Consider the following 22,868-nt stretch of genomic DNA (forward strand, 5'->3'; position numbering starts at 1 on the left):
GTAGGCCTATATGAGGAGTCTATATCAAGTCTTTAAGGTAAAGGGTGCATATTCTATGTAAAATAAGTAAGTTTTCATGCGGGTGTCCGGAAACCCAACCCCCCATTATACTTATACACACTGTACTGTATGTGCGGGACTTCCGCGAGTGCGACGTGCGTAAAAGTTTGGGACGAACATCTTCGGACGTCTTGACCCACAAAGGTACGTGAAAAACGCTGAAAAATGATGTTAGTTTTCGAATTTTCGACCCATTTTATAAAACAAATGATGCACAGGATTATTTCGTGGCGTTAGTGGAGGCGTAGCTCACTCTCGGGTATTTACAATGTAGTGCAACATGCACTCGGCTTCGCCTCGTGCATGTTTCACAATTGTAAATACCCTCGAGTGCACTACGCCTACACTAACGCACTCTATCCTGTGCATCATTTGTATAAAGGTCAACCCAACTACATACATGTGGATTGAGAGAATGCAGCAATGAATACAACAGAAACATGGTTTGTTTCTTCCAAGTTTGGCACTCGAATGCTTTTAGCATGCATGATGATTATGAATGAAAATGTTTTGCTCACAACTGGCAGGGGCTATCAGGGAGGTGCTAGAGAAAGAAAAAAAACCCAAGAAACTCCCCTTTGTTGACCTTTGACCTCTTTCAAATTACATGACTATATATTCTATATGAAAACATTGATATGGTACAGCATAAAACCACACATACAAAAAAAAGAAGACGGGTGGTTTCGAGCGTTTTAGGGAGTAATAAGATGGGCGGTTTCGCCCATGTTATTACTCCCTAGTACTTCTGTTATACTCCTCATGCTCCTTGCGCCTACGGAGCACGGGTATGTCCAGCAATTTTATGGGGGTTTCTGCACGATGATGTAGGTAACAAGTAATAGTTTCATACCTTTAGATAGCATTTTACATTGTTAAATCATATTGAAAGTTATCAGGGCGGAAAGTTCAGATACATATACATTTATATATATATATATATATATATATTTTATTTTTTTATTTATTTATTTTTTTTTTGGGGGGGGGGGGGGAGGGAGCTGTCGGGGTGCATGGGTAATGTACATTAGGATTTGATTCTCGCACTCTCATGATTCTTTCAACTCTGGTGTAACTCTCCGAATAAGTACCACCATCATTGCCCTGTTCACAGCTCGCCAGTGCTGGACATCTGGACGAACTCAAGGACCTACTCGATAAACTCGACGACGATGTTGTCAACAAAAAGATCAATGAACACGATGAAGAAAACTACAGCGCCCTCCATTATGCAGCCGAGAAAGACAACGTGGAGATGGTCAGGCTTCTGGTCAACCGGGGAGCAGGTAATTATGTCCTTTTTTCCTTATAATTATGCAATTCAGGTTTCTCCAAGTCTACATTGCGTTTAATGTCAAGAAGATAAGTCGGGGAAGGAAAAAAAAACCTACCGACAACAACATGAAACCCCAGAACCAATGTTCTGTAGTTTGGTGCTGTATCCCTTTGTTAGATATTGCTATCTATTTCAGTATACAGTAACATGATTTCTTCAAATTGAAACATTTCTTTGTTCAATTTCGTTTAAAGAATTAAAGAGCCTCTTATAGCCACTATGGCGTGTGTGGAAACATTTTTGGTCCGACTGAATTCGCTGTCCACTATAAGGACATTCGAAAATCACGAATAGCGCTCGTCAGCCACGTGTCAGCGAATATGTGCATAAGGTTTATCGGAAAGGGTCGCCTCTATAAGCAGTCGGGATTCTTCAATACCTATATTATATTACTGTATAATTGTACTTTCTTTTTATTTTGTTTTTCTCCATGTTTCGGTCGTTGTTGTACCCGTACTCCTCATCTCAATCTTTAACTCGATTTTAACTGGGACCTACGCTCAACAAACTCTCTTTTAGGTTCCTTCATATTTCTTTAGCATTCATTCACAGATTCCAAACTTCATAGATCGACCACTATATGTTTTCTATATTTGCAATATTCTATGTATGTCTCCTATATATAGCTGGATATCATATTTCATTTAATTTTGTTATATTTGATGTATTTTTTCATCGAGAAATATGAAAATAAATTGAAATTGAAATTGAAATTGAAATTGAAATTTGCCTATACTAACATTGCTATCAGTGATAAAGCTGTACACAACTCACTTCAAGGATTCTCGAATATATCCGAGTAGGGTCAGTCTTCCCACTCCATCGTGTCCCCACCCTAACGGGTCTTTAGTTGTATTGCTCGATTTAACATTTGATTCTTCGGTTAGCTATACATATTTCAGAAGATTGAAGTTCCTGTGCTTGATTGCCAAGTATTTTTAAACGATTTTAGGCGTCTTTAATGAATGATAACCAGTTCCATCTAATCTTTGTCATATAAAGATGATTATAACCTTTCAGGTTAGGAGGTGCCAATTTTGCGATGACAATTCAAGCTGGTAACCATTTGCAGGGGGCATCCCACGAGACCGACAAACACGAGTCATACGGTCCACGAGACCGACATCAATAATAGGTCCATGAGTCATACAGCCCACGAGTTATACGGCTCAGGAGTCATACAGCCCATGAGTTCGACACTACGCACAAAAGGCTCATGAGACCGACACTAAGCAAACATAGCCCACGAGACCGACACTAAGCAATAAAGGCTCATGAGACCGACACTAAGCAAAGAAAGCCCACGAGACCGACAGTAGGCAAAAAAGGCCCACGAGACCGACACTAAGCTAAAAAGGCTCACGAGACCGACACTAAGCAAAGAAAGCTCACGAGGCCGACAGTAGGCAAAGAAGGCCCACGAGACCGACAGGATAAACAGCGCCATCTACATGTCAATCACCTGTACAGGGTGTTCCATGAACGGAAAAATAACATACTGGCGGTTGTAATTTGTAAATTTTAATGAACGACATCAAACATGTATTTCTACATACTTCGGGGGGGGGGGGGGCAAGTGTGTCAGGGAGCGACATTGTTATCAAGTAGAAAAATAGAATTGTATTCTTCATGCCCCCCCCCCCCCAAAAAAAAAAAATAAAAGAATTAGTATTCCTCATCCCCCCCCAAAAAAAGACAAAAAAAACCCCACAAATGAATTAAAAAGAGGGCAAGAACGATGTATGGATTAATTATTTTTAGAGCTTTGATAATGCCATCGTGCTATTTTAATAGGCTTTCCCAGTTTTTAGCTAGAAGATGGACAGGATATAATTTTTACCTCTTCTCTTACCCGATTCACTAGTTACTTATTCTATTTTAGATTTTCTACCCTCCTGCTTGGAAGTTTTGCAGTAAGATCTATTTGTAATTTTCTCTGTAACTGTAATGTAATGCTACCGATTAAAACGTTTTATATCGCAGGGATTCACCTCAATTTGTGGCTTGTGTTATTCTCCTCCAAACAGTACATTTTTTCGTGAAATACAATAGCTGTTTTCATGGATGCATCTAATTTTTTCCGAATCCCTTACGCTACCTTAATAGACGATTACGTAATTTTTTATTTCTAATTAATACTGATTCAACACCCTCGCAGGTTTACTGTGGAAAGATCTGTTACACACTTTTACTGTACTTTGTTCATTTTTTTTCACAAACAAAGACCCATGCAAACACAATTCAAGATCCTGATCATTTCAGGGGGGGGGGGGGGGGCAACTGATGGGGTTACACGGAGATGGCAACTCTTCTTTTCCATCTCTCATATCTTCCTATGCTATTAGTATCAGGACACCCTATACAATTTATTGGTCTATAGGTGGCGCTGTTCATCCTGTCGGTCTCGTGGGCCTTCTTTGCTTAGTGTCGGTCTCGTGAACCTCTTTTGCGTAATGTCGGTCTCGTGAGCCTTGTATATATGCGTAGCGTCGGTCTCGTGGACCTTTTAAGTGTAGTGTCGGTCTCGTGGGCTTTGTTTGCTTACTGTCGGTCTCGTGAGCCTTCTGTGCGTAGTGTCGGTCTCGTGAGCCGTATAACTCCTGGGCTTATTTTACTTGATGTCGAACTCGTGGGCTTTATTTACTCAGTGTCGAACTCGTGGGCTGTATAACTGGTGGGCTGTATGACTTGTGAGCTGCATGACTCGTGGGCTGTATGACTTGTGAGTTGTATAACTTGTGGGCTGTATGACTCGTGGGTGTCGGTCTCGTGACGTGCACCCCATTTGCAGACCCAAGACTCGATGGGTAAAAAAAAAATCTCTCCATGGTCAACCTGATTCACACAAATGGAAGAATATCATACAAAGACAACTGCAGACGTTTCACTAGAGATTCGCATAAAGCACAAAATAGTTTCATGGCAGAATATTAATGTTTTACATGTACTTGTTTTCACGATCAATAATCACTATCATTAGCCTCCGCCCCTTTATGAAAATTAGGTGAAGTGATGATACTCTTACATCACAGGTTTGCCAGTTAGACATTTTGTTTCATGTGATTTGGTGAATGAAAAGCTGGGATAGTCGTGAGACAATAACATTCTGTTCTTATAATTTAAGCACTGACTCCAACAGTATCCACTCTATGAAACGACATTTCCTCCTCCGATAATTGCTCCAGGCTTATTTTCTCCAAGGACTACAGGATTAGCGTAAGGGTTGGGATAGGGTTTTCGGTTTAGTGATGATGTTTTTAGGTTTAGTTATGGTGTGCAAATTTTGATTAAGGTAGCGTTATGTTAGTGGATAGAATTTATGCTAGGTTTAGCGTGCATATTTTACACAGAGGCAATGACTATTGAAGCAAATGTCATGGAATCTAATATTCTTGTCCCCATGGTCACCCTATTTTATTGTCATTTTAAACCCTCCTGTTATAATGATCTGTTGATGCGAAGATGCGGATGACATTGGCAAAGCTTTTAGAAGACCTCTTCACTTCGCCGCAGCAGCCAGGAAGGACAGAGACCAGACCAAGGTAATTTTGATGCAGGGATTCATAAAACCACTTTGTTTTTGTTTTTGTTTTTTGTTTTTTTTTAACCAGGATTGTTTTCAAAATATATCACACCGGAAGTATGTTTTTCAATTTGAAAATGCCAAATTTGGATGCCGTTGCTGAAAACTATGCTTCATCGAAAGGTACTCATGATTTATTTTACAATCTCCACATCTGAATTTCTGCATGTTATCACCATGCTTGACAGGATTATCAAGAGAAACGGTAGAATTGGGGCAATTTATGTACATGTACAGCAACGACTCACTCCCGTCCATTTTTGCTTCTATGTTTCAAAGAAATCAATCATTCCATGAGTATCCCACTCGACGCTCCAATGAATTTCATTTACCTCTTTTACGAACGATGTTTGCTAAGAACACACTTATTTACACTGGCCCAACTTACTGGAATTCCCTGAATAATGATATAAAAGATTCCCCCTCTATATATTCATTTAAAAGAAGATTAAAGTTTTCTTTATTGCAATTTTATGATCCCACAGAATTGAATTAGCCTGTTGGCTTATTTCAATTCCTTTTCGAAGAACTTGGCTTACAAGTGATATACCGTATTTTCTCGTCTCTCTTGTCCTGAGACACCTACAGAGTAGGTTTGATTTCATTTATATTATTTCTGCATCTATTTCTCTATACTTTTCTATATAATGGTATCCTTTTCACGCATCCCATCATTTTTTTCAATGAATTCTGTCGAGGATCACTAGATCTGCTCTGTCTTTCTGTCCGTTGTATTGTCTTCCTGTTATATTAGTCTTGTCTCGTTCTGTCTTGTCTCGTTCTGTCTTGTCTATGAGTCCCCCTTTATTAGTTTCGTCGTCCCAGTTTCGTTTTCTGTTTACTCGCCTGAGTATGTATGTCTGTTTGATACTCTATCTTCCTAGAGGGCTTCCAGACTTTTTTCTTTTTTACTTTATTCCCAGTCTTTCTTCCCCTTTTTGCATCAGTTCAATTTCTATTGACATTCTGTACTTGAGGGGCCCACATTCTACAAGCATTGTCTTTTTAGTGGGTCCCTCCATTTTTCGATGTCTTGATACGCATTATGTCGTCTTTATCACTTCAGTCAAGTTTCATTACAACGTATTTCTTATTCCAAGGTTCTTCGATTTTATTTTTCTCAATTTACTTTGTCTTGACTATGCAACCTTATTCTCTGTTACCAAAGAAAGTGAAATGTTTATGTTCTTTTCGAAAAATGAAATAAAGCATGAATTGAATTGAATAGAAAATGCGAGCTTTGCTCGGTCTAGGGAAAGGTGAATTCTATTGTCTTTTGTTAACCGTTGGTGATTAGGACTTACAGAATTTATTGATTTTGTCAGTGACAGAATCCTGGTTTAGAAGTGCTTTTGTTAGCGTATCCAAGTAATCAGAAGAAAAGACTAGACCTAAGTAGTATATATATATATATATATATATATATATATATATCTCGACTCTCTAAAAAAATCTAGTGAAAATGCATTTACACTCATTTTGGAGTGATCCCTGAGGTCACTCCAAAATTAGTGAAAATGAACATTAATTTTCACTCAAAATTCACTCTTTCAAGAGTATATATATTTATATTTATATCAATATCAGGGTATTGTGAAAGATACGTAACATATTTTATCTAGAAATTCCAGATAGCCGAGGGAAAGGATATTATGAGTTAACACAATCAACATGCATTGTTTGCATTACAGTTCCTTCAAGTGTTTGCTATGCCATGTCATTTGTATTTCATGATACTTATGATTACTAAAAAACAAACAAACAAAAAACAAAAAACAAAACTCAATCAAATCAAAAAACACTACCACTATAATGCTACTACTATCCTAGAGTTAAAATTGATTATAAAGTTGATTTCAACTGTAAGTCTATGGCAGACTATGTGGTAAGGAAATTCAAAATCGATTTTATTTTTTGATAAAACGGGGCCCTGATATTGTTAGTGATAATGACAATGATAAAAATGATAACAGCTTTGATTCGTGTGATGTAAGGCCCCGGAACTATACTTTCATCGTAATACAAGTGAAATTGCTCCTCCTCACAGTCCGGAGAGGGGGATAGGCTGCCGAAAACTCCTGGCGATAACGTGATAAGTATCCTCCTGAACGGTGGTGCAAAGGTAAATGCCCAAGACAAAAAAGGGCGCACTCCACTTCACATAGCCGCTTTTCATGGGAACTCTGAAACGGCAAGTCGTCTGCTGGAGTGTGAAGAGTTAATAATTGAGGTATGTATATTAAAGTCTAACCCTTCTCCCCGGGAACATAAGATATCAAAAGTAACATAGGTCATCTTTTGCACGATCAATGGCATAACATGTTGATTGGGTTAAATGTTATTTTGACTAGCACAACTATACATCAACATGTCAACCTCTCACAATATCTCTGTCTCGTCTATATAAACAGCTGTTTATTAAGTCTATCGTTACTTTAGATTTCCCATTAACTTTGACGTGCACCTCTCATGACAAGAATTAATTATTCATTTACTATAAATTCTGCTACGACGATTTAAACGATAAAATATTATTGGTTTAACCTCTGTCACGTCCATCGTCTCGACTAAATCTCCAAAGAATTAAACGAAAAGGCAAGACGAATTTCATAATTTACATCACGCTGTGCATGAATCGACAGCTCTATAATTATGTATAGAGTTGTGGATTTACTGTGGACCTCTTACTAGCAGGGAAACCAATACTCTTCCAAAAACAAAAACAAAAATACTCTGAACAAGGATGATGACGCAGGAGGCTCACAATTTTATCTTAGAAATGTAACAATGCAATATCATTATAATTCTATTTATTTATTTTCAGTTCCGTAGAATTTACGCGTACTTTCTTCTTTAAGTCTGATTTCTAGAACCACCACTCATGTGCAGCTGCCATGTCATTGGGCCGGATGCATAAACGCTAGCAATGCTTGTGCAAGCCTTTTACTCGAATCCGTATGCATATAAACAAGCAATTGCTTGCGAGCAGAAGCTTTTGCTAGCAAGCACAAGCAATTGCTTGCTGCCCGCAAGCAATATTGCTTTAATAGAGACCAAGCGTTTGCTTAAAAACATATGCATAAAACATACCTTTTGCTTGTTCTTGCTAGCAATTGCTTACGATTTTCCAAGCTCTGTAAAATGAACTTGAGCTTTTGCTTAACTTGGACGTTCCCTTTTAAGTATCACTTTCACATTCAATTTCAATTCAATTCAATCATAGTTTATTTCCAATCATCGAAAATCAAAAAACATAGTACAAAGTATACATGTGATGAAATATTGTTCAAACGTTTGCATAAGATTCATGTAATATATATACGAGACATATTATAGAACAACATATAACATGTACAATATTTAGGAAAACACTGTATAAATACTTCGTGGGCGAGCGGAAAATAAATTCGATTATGGAAAATAGTGATCCACTAAAAAGCATAGCTTGTCGGACGTGGATCGCTAGACAAATAATGAGTAAATTATATACTATTCTATAACAATATACATGTAATTATTTTGAGATACACCGGTTGGGAAAAAATATAGAATACCAATGCTATAAACAAGTGCCCGGACACTGCTCACTGAACCACGTGTACCGGGAAAATATGACAAGGACAACACGTTCGTACACACATTCAATTACCCACACGTATAAAACACTGTAAGACGCGAGACAGTACCGAGAGGAGAGAAGACGGTAACAATACAAGTCTACGAAGAACAAGAGACAGGAAAGGAAGAGGAGAGAAGAAAGAAGAGAAGTCTGCACACAGAACACGCCAAGTGCTGCGACATCAGGACAAGTGAAGGCTCAAGCATAAATCAAAACAATTTAAATTATCTAAGATTATAAGTAGAAAGTAAATATTTTCTGAGTTTGTATTTAAATGTAACAAATTTGGGGGAATCTTTTAAACTATTATCTAAATTGTTCCAAAGTCTGGGTCCGGTATAAAGAAATGTATTTTGGGCATGTGCGGTTCTCATTAATGGAAGATGAAATTCGTCGGATCGTCGCGTGGGATAGTTATGAACATGACTATTTCGATGAAATGAATCATGGAATATTTTAGGTAAAAAGTTACTGTTGTAATTAAACATAAACTGGCCAAGTTGAAACACATACAAATCATTTACTTTTAATATTTTATGGTCAGAAAACAAAGCATCTGTATGTTCTCGGGTATGTAAATTAAAAACAATTCTAAGCGCTTTCTTTTGCAGTAAAAGAAGTTTGTCAAGTAACATCTGACATGTATTACCCCAAGCAAGAATCCCGTGGTTTAAATAAGGTAGTATCAAACTAGAATAAAGAGCTAATAATGCAGATGAAGGAAGATAATGTTTTATTCTATTCATTACACCAATGTTACGTGATATAATTTTACATATGTTATCAATATGATTCCTCCATGAAAGCTTGTTATCAATACAAACACCAAGAAATTTAAAGGAAGAAACTTCTTCTAAAGGAGTAGTATCAAATGTTATATTGCCTGGGAGGCTATTTAAAGAATTACTAAAAAGCATAACTTTTGTTTTTTTAATATTTAATGACAATTTATTTGCATATATCCATTGTATAACCTTTTTCAGTTCTTCATTGACTGTTCTTATTAAAATGTTTGGGTCAGAGTGAGAAAAAAAAAGGTTAGAGTCATCCGCGAATAATATGAATGATAGTTTCTCCGAGGATCTATGAAAATCATTAATATAGATAATGAATAACAATGGGCCTAATAAACTCCCTTGTGGAACACCAGATGCAATTGTTTTACTTTGAGAGTCAAAGCCGTTGACATGACATGTACAAATTGGGATCTTTCTGATAGGTAACTCGTGAACCACTCCAAGGCCTTTCCACGTATTCCATAATGAGACAGTTTGGCGAGAAGGATTCCGTGGTTAATCGTGTCAAAGGCCTTGGAGAAGTCCAAGAAGATACCTATTGTGTGTGAAAGTGTGTCGAGTGCGTGTGTGACTTTGTCGATGAGGGCAAGTAGTGCGTGTGTTGTGCTGTGATTTTCCCTGAATCCAAATTGAAAGTTTGAGAATATGTCGCAGGTTTTAAGAAAACGTACTGTCCTGATATAAACTATTCTTTCAAGAATCTTAGAAATAGAAGATAATAGAGATATGGGTCTATAGTTATTGACATCATCCTTCTCCCCTTTCTTGTAAATAGGAATTACTTTCGCAATTTTCATGCTATTTGGCACATGGCCAGTTGTAAGCGATGAATTGATAATGTGTACTAAGGGATCCACTATTTGAGGAATTATGTTTTTTATCAAATAGTTGTCAATTCCGTCATGGCCAGGACTTTTTCCTTCTTTCAAATTAGCAACAATCTTTATTATTTCTTCTTTATATGTTGGGTCAAAAAATATAGTTTTGGAGTTAGGTGTATCTAAAAAATCATTAAAAGATTTACTAGAAAGAGGAATATTTTGAGAAAAATTTTTCCCAATTGAAGAGAAAAAGTCATTGAAAATTTCCGCCATGCCAGCGGGAGTGTTGCTGGAGGCATTGCCCCACCGAATTTCGGAAATATTAGATGAATTGTTAGATGTATTCATAGCATTCTTTAATGTTTTCCATGTGTTTTTAATATCATTTTTGTATTTGCTTATCTGATTCACATAAAACATTTTCTTCTGCGTACGTAATAATTTGGTGAGTGTGTTTTTGTATGAAACATATTTTTTCTTATTTTTTTCAGTGGGATTACATCTATATTTATAAAACAAATTGTTTTTCCTGTTTATAGATCGTAATATAGACTGGGTTATCCACGGGAGTCTTGGAATTTGCTTATATCTATTTTTTATGTTACGCAGGGGAATATGGTTATCGATTTCGGAGGTAAGAGTAGATATGAAATAGTCATAAGACAAGTTGACATCGGTAGTGTTGTATACAGAAGACCAGTCGATTTCTTTTAAACTGTTTTGAAGACTTATAAGATTATCTGCAGTAATCTTACGACGCTTATAATAATTATTTTGTTTAATCAGTTTAATTGGTACCTGAGTAAATATAGGAAAATGGTCAGTGATGTCTGAGAGGACGATACCAGACTCAGGAAGTGGAAAAACATTACAAAAAATGTTGTCTATGAGGGTAGCCGATTGGCTGGCGACACGGGTAGGCTTGGAGATTAATGGTAAAAACGAAGCAGACATTAATGTTTCTATAAATTCTTTTGAACTGTTTTGGGAGTTACATTTCATGAGATCGATATTAAAATCGCCCATCAAAAATGTATCTTTATTAAGTATCATGGGATTTTGTACTAAATCCTGCAAAACAGTCAAAAAATCATTTAAATTCGAACGAGGGGGCCTGTAAATTACGCCAATCATAATGTTTTTTCCATGTGGATTTATCAATTCAATAAAAAGGGATTCAAGTACATCGCTCATAACACTAATCTCCTCATGTATAATATATTTAAATTTTTTTGAGATGTATAAACCAACTCCACCACCAACTCTCTCGCTTCTATTTCTAAATACAAATTCGAATCCGGGTAAAGAAAATAAATGACTGATATTAGAGTTCAGCCATGTTTCTGTTAACCCTATGATGGAGCAAGATTTATGATCTGGGTTTTCTAAGAGTAAGCGCAACTTATCAAAATTTTTGTTAATACTGCGTATGTTAAAGTGAGCTAACAAAAATTTTTCACCAACTGTATTCATGATCCGATTTTTATACTGATTTTCGGTCAAATAAACACACGATGGACTCTGGACTGGATCATTTGAGTCAAAGTTATATTCAAATTCTTGTGTTGAGGTATTGTATTTATCGGATATGTAATCTTCATATACACTGGAAATAATATTTACATGATCAGATTCAGAGTGCCTTACTGTGTTATAGAATTCATCACTATTCAAAGAATTAAAAGCAAAATTTGTTGCGTTAGCCATGGGTTAAAGAAAAATATACATTCGGGAATTAATAGCTGGCTTCCCGTCTGGTCCTAGCTCAGCAGCTAAGTGGGGGTATGCAGACCTAAAAGAAGAAAGGAAACCGAAATTCGTACAGAGAAACATGAAACACACACAGAACAGGGAAACGAACATGAACACGAACACAGATGACACAGAATCAACATCGTTGCGGATGGTACACAAGGCCATGGCCTCGTGTACAATGCCTAACATGAACTTATTTAACAAGCAAGGACGTGTGCTACACGTACTAGGCAGTGGAGAGTGGAAGTGGACAGAGCTCCCACTGACAAGAAAAAAATGTAAACAATCAGCTATTTACCAATATACATTTGCTTGGCAGGAAAAGAAATCATCCATATCACTGAATTATTCTTCAAACATATCAAACATTTACATGTATATGCATATATAATTATCTCGGAATCAATAATCACTAGACACCTCCGGTCTCCTACGTCACAGAAATCCCAAAGGGGGGGGGGGGGGGGGTTGGCAGTAGCCCATAGTCATTTCATACGTTTCGGAAAGTACAACAATCTCTGCTTTGTAATTTCCCTCATGGAAAACAAGAGCAAAGAGACAAACTAAGATTCATACAAGAAAGACCACACTCGTGCAGAAGTGGTATAAATCTACAAGAAATTGCTCTTTAGCAGTGTAATATCTTTTTTTTTTTCATTTCAACAACGGGATTGTCCAGTGGTCAGCACGCAAAATGTGATGAAAAACAGGTAGGATGTCTGACTTCGGTGGAGAGCAAGGAGACCTCTCTCCATTTGAGATCTGGCAGATCCGGGCTATCTCTATAAGCAGTGATGGGAATCAGCCAGTACGTGTGTGTGTGTGTAGTCTGATGTGTGTGTGCGTCTGTGTGCGCATTTATGAGTGCCATTTCATAGCTCTATTGCTATGTCAGGAAATGTTTCACACACACACGCCTTTTCAACTACATGCTGTCACACTCGCCTTTGTTCTTGTGTTCGCACAGGCGTGGCATCCCTTTTGTTGAAAATGCAAGCAATTGCTTGTGCGTGACAAGCAAAAGGTGTTAGCATAAGCAAAAGGTTATGCATATGGATTTAAGCAATTGCTTGAGCTAGACCTTTAGCTAGACGAGCTTGTGCTTTTGCTTGAAGCAATTGCTTACAAGCAATTGCTTGTTTTATGCATTCGGCCCAGTATCCTTGTTCATTGTGTTTGTTATAAATTTTGAAAACGTTGATATTCCTCATTCCGACCACAAAAAATCCTGGATCTCTGTATCCCGTGTGACCACATTGACCAAGTTAAAGTTGTTCGATTAATGTAAAAGTTTGAAAACAATCCGAAGATTTCCTGTAACTGCCCACCAAATCTGTTAATACTTGAAAGCGTCCCTTCTTAACTTTGCAACATGTGCGGCAACGACCTGATTTGCGGCTATCGTCCTAGATTCGGGACCGGCGCAGCATTACGGCTCTCCTTACCGCCTGCATCTACGGGAAGACCGATGTCGCACTCATGCTCATCCAAAAAGGCGCCGAACTGAGCGTAAGGAACGCAAACTTTGACACTCCGCTCCACTTCGCCTTCAGGAAGGGCAACGAAAAGGTTGCCCGCAGAATCATCGAGGAGGGGAAGGAGAAAGAATGTTTGCACGAGGTAAGATTGTCACTGTTACATCAGTTTATTTCTCTGTCTGTCTGTCTGTCTCTCACGAGATAATAAACATATATATATATATATATATATATATATATATATATATATATATTATACAGTTATATAGACAGAAGTAATTAAACAAGTTCCCGCGGTTGACTGCAGGTTCATCCGTATATTTATTGCAACTCTGAGTTTCATGCAACCTCCATGATGTGCAATCATCACGCAATTGTATGTAATATATATATATATATATATATACATATACATTGTATATATATGAGATTAAAACCTAAAATGGCATTAAAACGCTTTATCCTGGCAAGGATAAAGCGTTTTAAAGGTATATATATATATATATATATACATATACATTGTATATATATATATATATTTATATACAAGTGTATATATATATATATATATATGTGTGTGTGTGTGTGTGTGTGTGTGTGTGTGTGTGCCTGTCTGTCTGTTTGTGAGAAAATATGAAATTATATAAATATAATGGTTCTTGGATTATATAGCTAACTTTGTGATAGAAATACTTTGAGTATAGCATCAACGCTCTCGTTGTACGGGTGCGCGTCACGGGCTTGACACTTTCATGTTATACTGCATGCCCACTATCATACAGCCCACCAGCTAGTGTGATAGAACAAGGCCCACGAGTGCGATACCAGGAAAAGAAGAAGAAGATGAAGAAGAAGAAGAAGAAGAAGAGGAAGAAGAAAACGCCCAACCAGCTCGACAGTACACCAAAAAACTTAGTGCACTTATACCGTTGACCGTCGAGCTCCTGTACTTTTTTTGTGTGCCTAAAGTGTCGAGTTCATGAGCCTGTTTTACTCGGTGTCTAACTGCATGGTATATAACTGTATTGTATGACTCGCATGTGTTGAGCTCGTAGGATGACCCCCGTAATACACACAGTGATAGCATCCAACCGCCCACTATTATAAGGTTGAGTAAGTATTAACTATTCCGTTTCTCGGGCTCCAGCAGCAACTCCGTGAGTGGTGAGATATCTTCCTGTAGCTTTCGTGTTTGGCGCGGGTGCCATCTTGTGACCCTCTGTGCATGCTTTGTCTGTAGATTGGCCTTTGACCAAGGTCGGGGTCAAACGTCACACGAAATTGAAATTCCATATTCGTATTGCCATCTTGTGTCATTCATGGAAGAGTGTGACGTCACCCTTCCTTGAGCTTGATTTCTTTTTCACATCATGGATCCGTCGGCGGTCAAAATATCCTCATTAATGACCCCGTGTTTGTACGACCAGAGCCAATTTTGAACATTTCCTTTATAGTGTCACTGTAAAGTGACAGTGTGACGCCTGCTTAATCGAATTCGGGGAGTTCTCTTTTCAATTACATATGTTGCAGTAATCTTGCCGCATGTCTTGTAATCTGGGGCAGAAGTACAAATTGCAATATTAAGAAATTACAAAAGCCTCAAAATAGATATGCTCTTTTAGGTACTAAATACTGATATTTCAATACCCAGTACTACTCTTTTAAGACAATAAAACTGGCAAACGATTATAAAAAGGAAGCAATACCAAACGTATCTTGTCTTATTATGGGTAAATTAATGGTGCGAGTGTATTTACAAAAAAGAATCGTTTGCACTCTCTTGCCCACTAAAAGCAATACACCCCGTATGATATACGGAAAATTATAAGAGATCTTTGCATTATCAAGGGTCAAACCTTTGGAATGACTTACCTCATAGTATATATCAATATACAAGTTTTGTCATCTTTCCCTATATCTAAAAACAGAGAAGAATCTTATCTCTCAAGTTGTTAACCTGATGGTTATTTATTTATTATTTATCTATTTAGGATAAACAGAGTAAATATATTTATTTCTCTGACACCGGACTCCAGTCAAAACTCCAGTATAGGAGTATTCAGGAGGACCTCAACCAAGTACCGGGAACTGTTTATTTGTTGTTGATGTCAATGTTTTTAACTCGCGTTTTATATTTCTCTAGGTCTCTTTTTATTCCTGCTGTATTCTTATTATAGTGTTATTTTGTGACATATTCTTTTCTTTTTTTTGGCTATCTGGTTGATATGTGTACTTTTGTTATTATTGTAAGGTGCGTATTTGAATATATGTTATATTATCTTTTTATTGTGCAGGGCCCTTTGGCAGAGCAGTTTTTTAAACTGAAAGGACTACTCTGTTGAAATAAAACGGAAATATAGATAAATAAATATTGCTTTTTCTCTCATGAATTCCTTTCAATAAATGCAAACCACCGTAAGAAATTTAAAAGAACAGCTGGTATGGTAGTATGTTGAGTCATTCTCCTCGGTGTGAGCTCTCAAAACGTTTTCGCCTAACAACTCTGGTGAGAAGTACGATGAAAATATTCCATGTTCTTTTTTATTCCCAGTTGCTGACGAAAACAAACCAGGACATTGTGGCGCCAATTCACGAGGCAGTGAGAAACGGCCACAAGGACCTGGTCCTACTCGCTCTGAAACTCGGTGAGGTCCACCATGCACAGGACCATGCCCTCATACTCTTTTCATGGTCTCTTTTAATTTGTTTCTCTCTGACTTAAAATGGAGGCTGTTGCGGCAGCAAGTATAATGATGAACTCCATTTGTCACTTTGCTACAAACAAGTTACGCTTATACCCCATTCCACAGAGATTTCTTCTCATTGGTCGCTGGTCGGAAGCACAATTATTTGCTTCCAGCCACCCATCGAAGGGTATCGCATCGCAGTCTAATGAATCCGACTTGTGTAGGTCGACTATCACGTCAGTGTCAGACATGTCGAGCAATGATCCGATGAGGCAAGATCGTCCGATGAGGATCACGCGTGACATGTGTCATATTGATCTGATAGTCGACCATCACAAGCAGGATTGATCAGACTGCGATCTGATACACTTTGGTGGGTGACCGAAACTAACAAACTTTGCTTCCGACGAGTGACCGATGAGAAAGATCAGTCTGATAACCCAACATGTGTCTTCAGGTGTAATATTATTGTGTGTATGTGTTTGTATATGACATGTGCGCGCGTGCGAGTGCGTGTACGTGTGTGTATGTGTGTGTGTGTGTGTGTGTGTGTGTGTTTGTATTTATGAGACTTCGTCTACTAGTATATGTTTTGCTAAAGTGAGGTGTAGGGAAAGAAAAATTCGGAAACGTCTGTCCTCTTTTTTTTTTTTACAGTGAAAACTGGCGAGCAAAATGGAGGAGACAAAAAATTGGTCAACTTCCCCGGGGAGAGCCAAATCACTCCTCTCCACGAAGCCTGCGCTTTCGGCTGTCTGGAAATGGTGAAGATGCTGTGTACAGAGGGCGCGAACATCAACTTAAGGGATTGGAAAGGTTTATCCCCACTGCACTTCGCGTGCGCCAACAACCATCAACAAGTGGCTTACTTTTTGATTGAAGAGTGAGTATCAAGCTCCTTTACTTGGTGTACAAGACGAATGCTGTCCGTCACACTTTACCAATATACGTCAAGTGGTCGCCAATCGGAAGCCGCGTTAATGCTGCAACGCGAGAAGGCCTCAGTCGCGCGGAGCCTTCTTGACTTTCTTCACTCCGAGTCTCGCGCACTTTTGAGGTCAAATTTGCAACATCCGCGCGTACCGTTACAAAGCCATGCCCATTTTTGTAACTGCATGTCCTGCGCAAATGGGCGCAATTTTTGTGATTTTGCGTACATTTCCTTTCGAAAATGGCACTTACTCTGTCATGAAATTCATAAGACTCTGTTTATTTGTTCTATTTATCACTTGATTGATTTCGTGCTGTTTATGATAGAAAAGTGGTCAGTGACAATTTCCAATGGAAAAAAAAACAAGAAAAAAGAATTTAAATCTAGAAAAGCACTCTGAGAGCACAGACCTCCGCCAAGCAGCTACTTTCCACAGATGATCTTGCTCTTCCCAAAGAGATTTTTCTCCTCTCCACCACTTCGGAAAAATTCTTTGGGCTCTTCCATAGAGATCAGTGATTTCCACCCACAGGATGCTGAAAAATCACCCGATTTCCCAATATAGAAGCCTTTGTTACGTCAAAAGCCCTCAGCTGCGCGGCGCACCTCGCCCTAGCAGAAACTAGAGTTACTGTACAGTTATGTTTTGTCGGTTTTTTCCCCTTGTTTGTATTATGTATCTAATTATTTGGACTGTTTTGTTTTTCACCTTTTTTAAAAAAAAAATCTCATATAGTAATAGTGTCCTGAACTCAATACAGATAACAATTATGATGATTATGCTAATACCCGGTGTTGCCTAGCAGAAATTTTAATCAATATAATTTGAGATTATCTTTTTAAACCCATCTGCATATTTTGATAGATTAATTAACCACATACATACTCATGTAATATTTTCATTCATACCATACATGCATCTTATATATTGTTTTTACTGTTGGTTGTAAATAATGTATAGTTTATCAAACGCATTTCGTTCAAGATTTTCGCCAAGTATATCAAACTTAATGTATTGTGCTTTACTGTTGATTTGTAAATAATGTAAATACAAAGGTAGTAGTTGTAAATTGTATTTTTCTTCGTTTTCGTGTTATTACACTGTGTCATGATTCGATTTTCCCATACTCTATATTTGAGTGACATGGGAAAAAAAAAAACATTGTCATTGTTATTGTCATTGTCATTGTCAGAGCACGCACTTTAGTGCGCGTTTGAAAACCTCAAAAATGCGCAGCTTGAACTCCCAAGTTCATTGACCATACCTGTCAAAATATGAAAAATCCTTCATTAATTCCCCCCCCCCCAAAAAAAAAAGAAATATTGGATCACTACCAAAATTTAATCATTTGTTTCTGGAGTCATTCTCAACCTTTCCTGGTGAAAAATCCAAAATGACATAAAATAAAAGAGTACGGTACATATCTTTGGAATAAACTGGTTTTTTTTTCAGTTATCTCGAACATAATTATTATTTGATGCCTATATATGTCACAAAAAGAATAAAGAAAATAATGCGAAAACCATTCCAGGGCCATAATTACCTCATCTTTTGCTCCTTCGGCTAATCACATCCAAGAAACCCCATTTCACCGACTTTTATATTGTTAATTGCAATCGGAACTGAAAAAAAAGATGGAAAATCTGACTTACATGATTGTCAGTTTACGGTTGCCATGGCAACCTGCAAATCGTAAATCAATCTTCTATTTTAAAATAATTTTCTTGGCTGTAGTTTGTTAATTTGCTCATTTTGATCGCGAATTACCTTGAAATGGTCTTCTTATCATTTTCTTTATTTTTGACATGAAATTGGCATCAAAATAGATATGATTGAAATAATTGAAAATTCAGCATTTTCCAAGACTACCTTTTTGTTTTGTTTCATTCACCAAAGCTCTACCTGTAGTATCATTTGTTTATCATCATTTGTTTATCATTGTTATGTTTATCATATCAGCATTTCAATATTATGGAAATATGAAATGTGATACCAAGATAATGTATCTATCCCAAGCAATACATCGTAGGTCACATTTATTTCTTATTTCTTTATATTGTAATAGATAGCGCCTCATGTGTAGACCTTCAGAAATTCCAACCATAACAAATACTGAAGATTGACTTAAACTGCTAATTCTTTGTGACAACTATAAAAATGATTGGTATAAAAGAAGAAGAAATAAACTGGAGAATATGTTGTAATTATGAAATATAAAGAAAAAACATAATTTTGGCAGAATAGTCCCATGTATTTCTCTACATTGTGGTAGATAGCACTCTTAATAGGTGGCCTTGAGAAATTTCAAATGATGGGTCATGTACAGTACTTGGTGCTCTAGCCATGTGCCAATTCAATGACGGTGATACATCATCAAAGCCAGTTTAATCGCATGCTTCACTAGATGTATGCAAATGATTATGTTTATCAATGTTGCTAAATCAAAGGTCATGGTGTTTGGGTTAAGAAATAAAGTAAGAAATTAACAACTTAACATCATTAATAATAAATATTGTCAAAAGGAGAGTCTGGAAACAATTGCAACAATAGGCGTTTTCACATCAGCCCGATAAAAATCCAAGCTCGAGATATTTTTCGCGATCGCAAATTAGCGCGCTATTTCATTTCCTATTCACATCAGCCCGAATATTGTCAAATAGCGCGCTATAGTTCACATTAATTATCCTGCTATTTCGGAAATTTCCCGAGTTGGACTCGAGAAATTTTCTCGATCAATTAGCGCGCTAGTTTGTATTCACATTATGAAATAGCGCACTATTTCGTGATCGGGTTAATTTCCCAAGTCAGAAAATAGCGAGCTATTTCGAAACATCATACGGGCTGATGAAAACGCCTATTGAGGTATTTAGGTGTAATTTTAGACTCTCATTTAAGTTGGTCTAGTCACGTAGATCACATTAGGCGTTTTCACATCAGCCCGATGTTTCGAAATAGCACGCTATTTTCTGACTTGGGAAATTTTCCCGATAGCGAAATAGCGCGCTATTTTTGATAATGTGAACACAAATTAGCGCGCTAATTGTATCGCTCTGATCGAGAAAATTTCTCGAGTCCAACTCGGGAAATTTCTGAAATAGCGGGATAGTAGCGCGCTATTTGATAATGTGAAAACGACTCGAGAAATTAGCGCGATGCATCCCATCATGCCTAGCGTGTGTGACCCGATCAATCGAGGCAAACTGCACACAAAATTGGATCATGAGGAATTTTTGAGAGGGCACACACATTACTGATGCTGTTTGCACATACTCAGCTGTCGAATTAGCTCGACAAAAATTCGGGCTGATTCTCTTCTGGCTGATGTGAATAAGAAATGAAATAGCGCGCTAACTCGCAATCGCGAAAAATTTCTCGAGCCTGGATCTATATCGGGCTGATGTGAAAACGCCTAGTGTGAAAAAAAAGTATCCCAAACATAATTAAGCATATCTCCGCAAAATTCATCCCCGTATTAATTAGAAAACGTTAATTGGTTGGCATTTTCTCTAATTGTCCCCTGTCTGGATTACTGCTATACGGTCTGGGGTAACAAGACTAAAGCAAGTATGCAAAGATTGCAAAGATGCCGGAATAAGTTTGCTCGGCTGGCCTTAAATGCCGATAAATTCTCATCTTCTTCTCCCCGGCCTGCTGAAAACGCTTCGGTGGCAATCGATTGAACAAAGACTTAAATACCAGCAATGTGTAATGGTTTACAAGATTTTAAATGACAGAGTGCCGGCTATCTACAACCACTCATATACCACTATGTACCATACCAGATATACGCAGTCAATAGCCCCCTTTTTGTGCCTGCACCATATAGCCCCCTTTTTGTGCCTGCACCAGGCAGAATACATGCGAACTTCCTTTTCTTAGCGGCAGAGAAGTGCTATATCCGACACTTTACCACTATTCTTACAAACTTGCCCCTCTTCAAAAAAGATTTAGAAAATTATGCCGTCAGTTGAGTTGTACCATTTAAAAAAAAATACTTATTATGATACAATTGTGATAAATTGATGGTCTTAACAATTTCTTTTCACTGTTTGTATTTTTTTATGATTTTTTTCTTTTTGGTTCCATTAACCCCTTTTATGATATTTTAAATCATATTCCACATACTAAGAATGTTGCAATAGGATTGGTCCCGAGCTGATCACGTGATGAAGCGTAGTTTTGCCCATCACATCACCTGAGAAGAAAAGTTCGTCACACTCTATGTTGATAGTCCCTTTTTATTTCGCTGATCTCCACACAGTCCACACAGTCCTAATGCAAGATGAGTACGCGCGAAATAAAAGTGCGTTGCACTGTGGACTATCATGTGACCTAGGTCACTTGATATTACACAGTGCAACGCACTTTCACTTCGGTGCCGCGCGGTGCGCGCAGCAAATTCATTGTTTTGTCATCTACGCGCACACGTAGCCTAAGCCCTAAGGATACCTAAAGACAGCTAAAACGGTTTCAGATGTGGAATAAAATGGGAATTTCTAGGACCCTAGATGTGGAATATAAAGCAAATAATCAACTTTTAGTTTCAGGCAATGAGACAAACTATCACTTCCTCGGCTATCTGAATGTGTACGCTATCTTTCCTCAGCTGCGCTTCGGAAAGATAGCTACATCCAGATCGCCTCGGAAGTGATAGTTTGTCCCATCACCTTCACCAACATTGATTATTTGCTTACTATTTTTTATTTATTTATAATGCGTCATTGCAGTAATTACACAGTCGATCTATACGGGGTTTTTTTTTTTGAATCATTTACTTCATCTATAGATGCCGATTTCAGTTTTTATGTCAATCTCGTAAACGTGTACTGTATGTGATTTTATGAAGTCTATATTGTATCCCATTGTGTTATCATGTATAATGTACACAGGCTCCCCTGGAAAGCAGTTGAAAAACTGAGGGGACTATCCTGTTTAGATATGACGAAATAAATAAAATAAGTAATGATAAATTATTTAAAAAGAAGCAATATGGGGGGGGGGCAGAATGTGCCCCCCCCCCCCCCCCCATGGTTCTGGAAGGGGTCAAAATAGCTTGGGCTTTACAGGGTTTAAGGTATGAAAGCGAACCTTTAATGTATGAAAGCGAAGGTTACCTAATATTGCCTGAAGTAAAGGCCCGGTCACACTGCCCAAAAGTCGCGTAAAGGCATGAATCACGCAAGAAATTAAATTGGTTGTGCGTGCTTGTCCGATTTACGCGATGAAAATCACCAATGAATTGCGCAAGAACTAGGGAAAGATCACGCAAAAATCACTAACAAACCCCGCACTTTCAGCGCATAGGCACGCAAAGGCCCCAAATAGGGCGAATTCGTGGTTGTGCGCGACGACTGAGGTCCACGAAAAACCATGCATAATCTGCGCATTATCACTTATGAACTGCGTCTGAATCGCGCATGATTCGCGCATGAACGCGATAGCGGCAACATTTTCGCGAGCGAGCACTGATATTCCACGCATATTTCGCGCATTGTTCGCGTAAGAACTATGCAAACTACGCAAAAATTACGTAAAATAGCGCAATACTGCGTAAACTTTTACGCGAAGCCGAGTTTTGAGCTGCTCAAAATATGGAATCGCGTAAAGAGCCGATCCGGCGCACATCGGCGGACAACTAAGAAGGTTCCACGTCAGACAGACTCATGAAATGCGCAAACCGCGCATGTATCGCGTAATTAAGGCTCGAATTTCTTACAAGATTCATGCGTTTACGCGACTTTTGGGCAGTGTGACCGGGCCCTTAGCAACAACCACTTCAACGTGCCCATTGGACAGCTCC

At 38.0% G+C, this 22,868-nt stretch overlaps 1 protein-coding gene across 1 annotated transcript in view; it reads left to right on the plus strand.

Annotated features, from left to right (window-relative positions):
- The first annotated feature begins 1,315 nt into the window (after positions 1-1,315).
- The window catches only part of LOC139730843 (transient receptor potential cation channel subfamily A member 1-like), a 42,227-nt gene continuing 20,674 nt past the window's right edge, over positions 1,316-22,868 (plus strand). Inside the window, exons 1-6 of the mRNA XM_071641714.1 lie at positions 1,316-1,346; positions 4,859-4,938; positions 7,027-7,209; positions 13,382-13,591; positions 16,001-16,094; positions 16,794-17,019. Of these exons, the coding sequence (XP_071497815.1) occupies positions 1,316-1,346; positions 4,859-4,938; positions 7,027-7,209; positions 13,382-13,591; positions 16,001-16,094; positions 16,794-17,019 (824 nt within the window). The remainder of the gene's footprint in view (positions 1,347-4,858; positions 4,939-7,026; positions 7,210-13,381; positions 13,592-16,000; positions 16,095-16,793; positions 17,020-22,868) is intronic.

Source organism: Diadema antillarum, unplaced genomic scaffold (assembly GCF_040938485.1).
Source record: "Diadema antillarum isolate AM-2024a unplaced genomic scaffold, OU_Dant_1.0 seq00000338_RagTag, whole genome shotgun sequence".
Classification (NCBI taxonomy): domain Eukaryota; kingdom Metazoa; phylum Echinodermata; class Echinoidea; order Diadematoida; family Diadematidae; genus Diadema; species Diadema antillarum.